This window comes from Mus caroli, chromosome 10, assembly GCF_900094665.2.
Source record: "Mus caroli chromosome 10, CAROLI_EIJ_v1.1, whole genome shotgun sequence".
In the NCBI taxonomy this organism is placed as follows: Eukaryota; Metazoa; Chordata; class Mammalia; order Rodentia; family Muridae; genus Mus; species Mus caroli.
Window position 1 is genome coordinate 14476300 of NC_034579.1, and position 9420 is coordinate 14485719.

General features: G+C 44.1%; 1 protein-coding gene across 1 annotated transcript; it reads right to left on the reverse strand.

Moving 5' to 3' along the window:
• Positions 1 to 3073: 3073 nt before the first annotated feature.
• Positions 3074 to 8342, reverse strand: Hebp2 (heme binding protein 2). Its single transcript, XM_021174589.2, has 4 exons — positions 7960 to 8342; positions 7368 to 7503; positions 6566 to 6746; positions 3074 to 3650 (listed from the first exon to the last, which is right to left on the reverse strand). Exons 1-4 carry the CDS (start codon positions 8059 to 8061, stop codon positions 3452 to 3454), a joined length of 618 nt encoding a protein of 205 aa, XP_021030248.1. The 5' UTR covers positions 8062 to 8342; the 3' UTR covers positions 3074 to 3451.
• Between the last annotated feature and the right edge of the window lie 1078 nt (positions 8343 to 9420).

Consider the following 9420-nt stretch of genomic DNA (forward strand, 5'->3'; position numbering starts at 1 on the left):
TAGAAGCCCAGCAGCCCCACCCAGCCAGCAGAGTGCACGGCACTTCATAGTGGGCACCGAGCACAGCCTCTTCCTTCGATCACTGTCACATCTACCCAAGATGTACCCTCTGGCCCCTGGCTTTCCTCATTCTCATCTCTACGGTCTCTCCTTCAGGAAGCCCTCCCCTGACCATACTGTGTGACAGCCATGTAACCTTCCATTCCTCTCTCTCACAGCCTCATTTCAATTCTTTTCATATATGTGTTCATATATGTACAGGCACATATGTGTACGGGAGCATGCATGAATATGTGTATATGTTTGGAGGCCAGAGAACAACCTTGGCAGTCTTTTCATCGGGGTGATGTCCACTTTGTTGTTTTGTTTTTGTTTTTGTTTGAGATTAGGTTGGCTTAGAATTCACCAACTGGCTAGAGGCTTGCCAGAGAGCATTCGAGCTTTAATTATCATGAGGTTTCTGAGATGTCCCTGTCTCCAGTTCTCTAGTATTAAGCTTCTAAGCATGTCATCAAGTCTAGGTTTTTGATTTGATTTTAATGTGGACTCTAGGCATTGGATACAGGTCCTCATGTTTGTATAGTAAACATCTTAACTAATGAAAGTATCTCCCCAGAAAGCCTTGTATCAACTCTTGATAGCACTTGCCATAATTTCAAGTCATCTTATTTCAGTTGAAATTCTCACTCTAGGATGCAAAGTCCATTCAGACAGGACCCCTGCCTGTCATGAGCACTACTATATTTTCAGCAGGCAGCTGGACTCAGTAGATAAATAAATTGTTGCCAGAGCTCGTGAACAGCAAGTCACAGACGAGGGAACATGAGAATAGAGCCAGGAACACAGTAGGGTCTCCATAATGGCTTGAACAATGAAAATCAATGCCATGTCCGGGAACTAACTCTCTCTCTCTCTCTCTCTCTCTCTCTCTCTCTCTCTCTCTCTCTGTATTGGAGGAAATTTAAAATTTTTTAAGCTAAGTGATGACTGTAAATGGATGAGTGAATTCTATGAATTCTTTTTGGCCTTCTTTTTAAAGTCCTCTGAAAACTTGACTTAACCTATAGCCTAAAGCTCAAACAAGCCTTTGATCAACTCTTTCCAGGGCAGCTGGATAAAGAGGCAATGGGGGCAGGGATGGGGCATGAGCAAGCAAGGAAGCTGGACTGTCCTATATGAGAGTCAAGAGAAAACAAAACAAACAAATAAACAATGAGGATTTCTTGTGGGGGAATCAGATTCCCAAATCGGAGTCTGTTCTGGGTGCAGCAACGGGGAATTGAGTCAACAGAGAAGACATGATCTCATTCATGGGCAAAATTAGACCAATAACAACTGGAAGGTTAAAACTTAGAAAAGAATGTCTAAACATATCTGTTATGACAAGGGAAGCTTCACAAACAGTGTCAGCTATGACATTAACACATGTTCTGCTGTGAGAAACTGCATGGATCTAGCAAGTCAGGATTACTAAGGAAGAGGACAGGAAAATAGAATACACTGACCTTGAATGGGACAAAAGTCAATTTTCTTTTTGAGTATCTTTGAGCTGTAATTGTATTTTGGCCATCAGAAATAGATTCCTCTTACTTAAAGTGGAAATTGCTGACTAAAAGATGCATGTTTCATACAAGGCTACAGATTAAAGACTGAAAACAGTGGAAGTTAGTGCTGTGTGGGCTTATCGGTAAGAGAGACTTAAAGGCAGCCAGTGGTAGATAGATAGATAGATAGATGATAGATAGATAGATGATAGAAACATCTATCTGGAATTTTTTAAGAAAAAATAATCCAAGAGCCACAAAGCAAGAAATAAAGTGCAATTTAAAAATTAGATAGATAGATATCCATGCTATAAAAGTAAAAAAATTACATGCAACTCAAGCAAATAATGCTGAGAATTAAAGATTCTTATATCTGCAATAATTTCAGAACCAGAAATGCAGCTTGTTCTGTATTAAAAACGACCATCTCACAGGTTTGTGTGCCAGGAGCTTATTACCACAGTTGGAGTGGAATGAATGGAAAAACCAGGTCAGCCTCTGCCCTTACAGTTTGGTCTGGGGAAAGTTACCCAAGAACTCCATGCCCCAGTTTCCTCTTCTCTAACAGAGGGTGCTCAGCTGTGGATTAGTGTGAAGTTTGACTGTGAAGATTCAGGTGAAATACTCAGAATGGTCTACGAAGATACCTGTAACTAAGGGGACAGATGTTACTAGAGCAGTGGTTCTCAACCTGTGGGTCACTATTCCTTTGGGGTTGAATGACTTTTTCATAGGGGTCGCCTAAGACCACCGGAAAATAGATATTTACACTAATTCAAGAACAGTAGAAAAATTACAGTTATGAAGTAGCAAAAGAAAAAAAAAACAATTTTATGGTTGGGGGGGTCCACATCAAAGGAACTGTAGTAAAGCATTAGGAAGACTAATAACCGCTGATCTAGTGAGTTTAATTTTACAAAGATGCCTTATAACATTGAAGTTGGAGGGATTTCATGTCTCATTTAGCTTTCTCCAATTTACTGGACCCTCAGTCGACTCTATGGTCATTTCTCAAGAAGCAACTGTGTGGCCTCTGCTTACACAGAAGTGGAAAGCATGCCACTTGTGAGCAGCTTTAATTATCACGAGGTTCCCAAGATCTAACTAGCTTTACACTGTCAGAGCCATCTTCCCAGGAGCCTGCATCAGAGTGAGCGCCATCTCTCTAACAGCGCCAGGGATCTGAGTGTGACTTGATCTTCCTAATAACAAGACTTAGTGCAAGGAGGGAAGGCTTTCTAACCTCCATGGCTCTGCAGCAGCCCACCCTTGGACAGAGAATGCCCATACAACCTCTAGAATGACTACACACTGTAAAAATTCAAGTGAATGTTACAATCAGGTATCAGTGTATTTCTTCAAAAGGCACACCTGTCACGTAGCATAGGAGGTCTCATCATCTCATAGAATTTATTTTCTGCCTCCAAATTTTGTCAACACGTTAAGGTAAGAACTGTCTTTGTTCAGGGAGCAACAGTTGGATGAGGACACGGATCCAATGGAAAAACGCAACAGCGGAGGCAAGGAAGGTTATTTTGTAGCCAACATAATTTACTTCTATGCAGAATCCATCATTACCATTTTCAGTGTTATTATAAGGAAGGGAGAACATCTGAATGCCATAAGGCCAAGGAGAGAGGCAAGATAATGGTGATAGCGCCAGTCGGAGGGAAAGGCCGTGGCGTTGTCCTGGATCCTCTCGGAAATGGAGGCCACCTGAGTCAGGACCCATTTACAGATTTGTCTGAATGCCCTGGATCTAAATAAAGCTACCTACAAAGGCACATTAGGAATAAGCATGATGCAGAGTGGTAGCTCAAGCCGAAAACACTATATATGTCGCCTATGAGTGCTCTCAATGTCTGCATTCAGCAGCAGGTCTGCCCCTGCTTCATTTCTTTGCTTCCTTATTTGTTCTCGACGGAGGGCTCATTTTTCTGAATCAGCCACACTTCGTTATTTCTATCAAGTAATTGGAAAGGACTACTGTAGCCTGCAGTGTAAAAGACCTTTTCGTTGAAAACTTTTCCTTCTTCCCTCAGAATGTTTGCTAAGGTCAAAAGTTGTTCTTGATTCTTTTGGCCACTGGAGAATCCATCAAAAGACCTACGGACAAGAAAGCGATTGTGCATGAGTGACTTTACTACAGATACCAGTGATGAGCTGAAGTCTGGGGCCCTGAAAGCTGGATGAAGTCTCACCTTGGAGAGACTCGGGAGGAAGATCAAGTCCCATCCTTTGACAGATTTGGAACTTACATCTTCTTGTGTGGACTAATATACACAAAACTCACCCTAGAGCCTTATGAAAATGTACATTGTGCATGTCTAGGATACAGCCCGATCGCCATTCCTAGGAACTTTCCAGAAACATACCAATGCGGCAACCATTCAGAAGCCCCCACACATGCTTGCTCCTCTTCCACAGCCAGGTCCCCTGTCTCCCTCCCACCCCCTTCTCTTCCTCCCTTCATTCTCAGGCTGCTCTGAAAGACACCATGCAGCACAGAGTCTTGCTATATAGCCCAGGCAACCTTTAGCAGCACTGTGTAGCTGGGGCAAGACTCAAACTCACGATCCTCATAATTCACCCACTCCAATGCTAGTGTTATAGAAGAATGCCATCATGCCTGACTTCACTGTGTTGTGCTGCATTTGTTCTACTATTGCTGCTGCATACTTTTGAGATGGAGCCTTAGTTGCTTAGGCTGTGTCTAAACTCTCAGGCTTAAGTTCTGTCTCAGCTTCCCAACTACCTGGGATTATAAGAGTGTGTCCACAGACCCGAGTCAGACATTCACTAAAATGCTTCCCCCTTCTTTCTCTTCTGGTCAAAGAGTACACAGTGGGTTACAGATAAACACAATATAGTTTTGGTGTCTATACATTCATAGCCCAGTGGATGAGGTCAACATTTTGACAGCATTATCTAAACATCTAAGTACTCTAACCAAAGGGCTCTGAGAAATCCTAAGGATTCAGTCCATGCTAATGGGTGTCTTCTGAGCTGGTCTTGCAATGAAGGATGATTTTCCCAAACGAAGAAAGAAAAATGGAAATGACAAAATTATAAAGCATTGTCAGAACGAGGCATAAAATGAGGTCTAAAATGAGAGCTGAAGCCAGAAGCAAGAAAGTTACATAGTAGTCCATGACCTTCTGGGATCATGGACAGGATGCTGAGCAGAAAGGAACCTGCTGAGATTTGGATATAAACAGAGGCAAAGAGACAGGACAGATTAGAGGGATAGAGCTGCTACAAGGAATGGGAAAGAGAATAAAAGTTTAATAAACTGCACACATGAAAGAATCCTGGGGAGGGGCGTAGGAACATTCTCGTGAAGACAGGGAGGGTGGGGGAGAGGGGCAGGGAGGAGGTATGGGATGTGGAACAGTTGGAGGGTGGACCATGAAGGGAATAAAATCTGTAGTGTAAAAAAATCAATTAACCAATCAATCAATTAATTAAAAAATATATATATATACATACTTTTTTCTTTAAAAAGAAAGCATCCCAGGATTAAATCGCACTAGCACACTGACCTGCAGAAGTACAGGACATGCAAGGACTGTGATTTTTACACAGAAAGTTAAGAAAGAGAAGCAAAAAGTATTTTTAGCATGCTTCATTGGTATATGTTTTATTATAAATGTGCTCATGTAAAAATGAAATCAGTCTGGCTGCCCTTGACAAGAGCCTTCCAAGAAGAGCAAAGCCCATGTCTACCGTATTCAACAATGTCTCCTTATGCCCAAATGCACTTTGGCAGAGGGCAAGAGCAAGGGCTGGGCCACCCCAGATGCTCCCCACTACAGCCTTCCCTAATGGAACTGTGGGAGAGGAGACACCAGATCAGAAGAGTGACTGGTATGCACCTGTAGCCTGGTAGCATCTCAAGGAGGTGATTCTAAACATAACAACTTTGCTGGGCTTGGGGGTACCCAGAGCCATGAGACTCAGATATGTCGGGTATCAAGGGCCCAATTCCTGTCCAGGAAAGCTTTGGGGACCCAACATCCATCTCATTCCAACAGACCCTGGCAGGCAGAGCCTTGAGACAAGAAAGAGATCTAAAGCCTTGACTGAGGCCCGTTAGTTTTCCTTCTCTATAGTTTCCATTTGAAAGGGGATGTTCCTCCTCTGCATGTCACAGTGTTGTACAAACAAGCCCATAGCTTGTTTGACTTTTACAGGCCCACAGCTGGAGAGAATTTGCTTTGAGATAAGTCATGCTTTGAGTCTCAGGCCAGATTTTATTTGAATGTTATTTAGATGAGTCTTTTGAGTCAATGCTGAAATAGGCTAAGATTCTAGGGCTGGTAAAATGCGACTGGATGCATTTTTGTGAGTGAGAAAAGACACAAAGTTTCTTCAGTTAGGAACAGAATGCTGTGGACTGAATGCCTGTCTCTCTCAAATTCACATCGAACTCCTAATCACAAGTGGGATAGTTTAAAGAGCCTCTGGAGGGTGGTTAGATCCTGAGGGAACTGAGCCCTTAAGAAAGGGATTATCACCCTTACAAAAGAGGGTCAAATGTGCTTATATGAATCAGCAAATGGCCCCTAGCCAGTCACTACAACTGTAAGTGCCTTGACCTTGAACCTAGCTTCTAGAAAGAACTACAAAAGCAAACTTGTGTTTGTGGTAAGCCACAGAGTCTATAGTATTCGTTGTGCCAGCCCAAACAGACTAGGACAGACACCATATGCTGTTTTTTGAAGGCATTATTGTTCAGATCTATCTATTTTGTAGGAAAGGATAGTCCTATGCTCCAGGTGATACAATTTGTGCTATGTTTTATATGTGGGAGGCATATAATAGACTTCTCAATAAATGGATTCTGTCTTGCAATAGACTTCAGTGACATTTTAAAACCAAGACAGTAGGAAAACATCCTGAAATCTAGTAGACTGTTCTTATGGAAGGGTGAGATGCTTGTGGAATGGTGAATGCACACAGGTAAAACCAGCAGCCAGCTGACCAGCAGGCAGCATGGCTGTGAATTATCTACCACTTACCGCACGAACACCGTCATTTCAGCTCTGTCTTCAATGAAGACATCTGACTCTGAAGGCCTGGGTGGATCGGGTTGCTGCTCAGAGGGGATGTACAGGGAAATCGTAATGGTAGACTCACTGAAAGGACTTGAGCCGGGCTCCACGTAGCTTGTCACCGGAGCTGTCAGCTTGATTTTCATCTCTACGTCATGAAAAAAATTAAAGCAATTTTAGCATATTATGGCTGATATTTCTTGATTTCCTTTACATTACCACTATAAATATGTACCCTTGAGATGTCTCATCTTTTTGTTTTTTTATAAAGGGGTAGTGGTAGAATGACACATTACATTAAACAATTTTCTGTAGTGTTGTTTTCTTGGGTTAATAAATTCTATATTTTTAAACATAAAGAAGAAATCACAGAAAGCATGGGCCAATTAATTATTTTTCTCTATATCTCAGGAATTGTGGTCCTAAGGCGAAGAGACTTGCAAAATTACCCACACACACACACACAACTTGAGGCTCATGCCCTTGCACATTTTCCTGTCCCTTGATATCACTATTAGAGGCATTTGGCACAGGAAAGGACTTCTCCCTAGGTAGAGTCCCATTTCATCTAGAAAAAAAAAATGAGGAAAGTACAGACCTTGACAAGCAGAACCCAGCAACACTCTACTGTAGCTACACTAAAGTTCTTGAAGCCAATCGTGAATAAAAACATTAGAGTTTCAGTCATCTGGTTATTCGTCTATTACAAAACAGAATTCTTCAGGAGACTAAAACTCAGTAATCGCAGCATCTCAGAGGCTACTTTTACCTTTCTCATTTTTGCCTTGAATGTAGCCATTCAATTTTGTGAAACCAGTCTGGATGGCTGAATCCCAGTCCAGAGACTCCACGCAAGTGCTGACCCACTTAGCTGGTCCGTAGTGCCGGATCTCATAACTTCCTGGCTAAAATGGTACAGAGAAAACTTAAAGAGAAATAACTCATGAACCATGAACAGCAGCAACTCATGAACGTCAGGAGGTGAGAGTCCACAATACAGGAGAGCTGCTGCCCCCCTCCCCCCAGGGTCTAGCCTGAGGTTCCGGTTCTTTAGGACAAGCAAGGACTCTCCTGAGGTTTCCCTACAGGTTGGAGAGCAGATACTGCCCTAAGGACAGGTTGCAAGCTTTTCTTAAATCGAAGCACTGGGTCTGTGTAGTAGTAGCCAGTTCCTCCCTACCGGACCCACTCCACGGACAGGAAGTGGATGTATGACTCTCTCCTGGGGTCAGCTAAACAACGCATCTCCTGGTTCACGCAGGATCGAAAATAGTACATTTTTTAAACTTAACTCTAGGGGACTCTTCATATCACGGTAAAGTAGCCCAGATGAATCTTTGCGGGCCCTGGAAGACGCCTACCTGGGGGTCTATGTCCTCCGGAGCTTTCCAGCTCGGCATCTCCAGGGCCTGCTCCTCTGAGCCCTCGGCCACCCCGAGGTCTGGCTCCGGCTCCTCTGCCATGATTAAGGGCAGCTTGGGAGAGGCGCGCCCTGTTTGTGTTCACCGGCCACTCTGTTCTGAGTCCCCTCCCCACCGGCGCACGCACGGCCCTGCAGCCCTTACTGCGGGTCCGTAGGACATTCTCGGTCTGAGCCGCAAGGCGGCGTCGCGACCAACCCCAGGCTTGCGCCAGCCCTGGCCACACCCCTCTGCAGGGATAAGGTCAGGATCAGCTAGCTGATCAGACTGATCAGGATCCGCCGGCTGGCCTTGGGTCATCCAGGTCCTCTGCAGAGTCCCTCCCGCCTAGCTGATGTTTTGCAGAACTGGATTGTGGGCAGTGGTGGGCGGAGGACTGAGCAGCTCCTAGCTCGGTTTCTGTGGAACCAGTCCGGGCACCCATTCAGGGAGCCTCTCCCTACATTGAAAACGCCGCCAGCGCCTCTGCAAAATCAGCTTCCTCCCCACCCTCACAAAAGAGAATCGCCTGCCCCAAGACTTCCGCAGCGGAGCTCCAAGACCTCTAGCAGCTAGCACTCAGGACTCTGACTCCTGCTGCCCTTAGATTCTGGAGTCCAAATTGGGATCAGCAGACCGATTTATACTAGAAGGGCAGCCAGGGCCCACAGTTTTCAGGTTTGCTCAAAGTGGAAAGTCAAAGGAGACCCAGCATCTTTGGGGAGAGCAATGTGTGTGTGTGTGTGTGTGTGTGTGTGTGTGTGTGTGTGTGTGTGTGTGTTGTGTCTTGGGCTACTGAAACCATCTGAGTCCTCCAGTCAGCCCTGGAGGACAGGCCAGAGCACGCATTAGTGCTCTTTAGATATTTTGGCTAGGCTTCATACTTTTTCCAAAAGATTTATTGAAATAAATTTATATATAATTCATCTTTTTTCTTTTAAAATGTTATACCAATATACAATTTATCTTGATCATATCCACCTGCCCCTCTCTCCCCTCAACTCCTGAAACCCCGCTCTCCACCCCACCCCCACCCCATCACATCTTCCTTTCAAAATTCTTTGAGTATTTATTTAGCTCACTGGATTCAGCTAGTTCATTTCACTGCACTTAGGCTGGAGTCTCCCACTGAGGCACTGGAAACCTACCCATGCTCACACTCCTAAAAAGAAACGAGTCTCTAGGTCCCAGCAACCCGTTACTGATAAAGAATTCTCAGGAGTACTCCAGAGACATCCCTCCCCCATGCTGGAATTTTTTTCAGTTTTATTTTTAATTACATGTATATGTTTTAACATACCTCTACTATTTAATAAACCAGGCATGGTGGTGTACCCCTGTAATCCTAGAACTGTGAGTTTGGAAGCAGGAAACCCGGAAATTCTAAGTGACCCTTGACTACACACAAAATTTGAAGCCACT

Coding starts and splice junctions, on each gene's coding strand:
- Hebp2 (XM_021174589.2), bottom strand. CDS start 8,061: ATGGCAGAGGAGCCGGAGCCAGACCTCGGGGTGGCCGAGGGCTCAGAG. Junction 7,504..7,959: donor CGGAGGACATAGACCCCCAG/GTAGGCGTCTTC, acceptor GTACCATTTTAG/CCAGGAAGTTATGAGATCCG. Junction 3,651..6,565: donor GAAATGACGGTGTTCGTGCG/GTAAGTGGTAGA, acceptor TCTTGTCCGTAG/GTCTTTTGATGGATTCTCCA.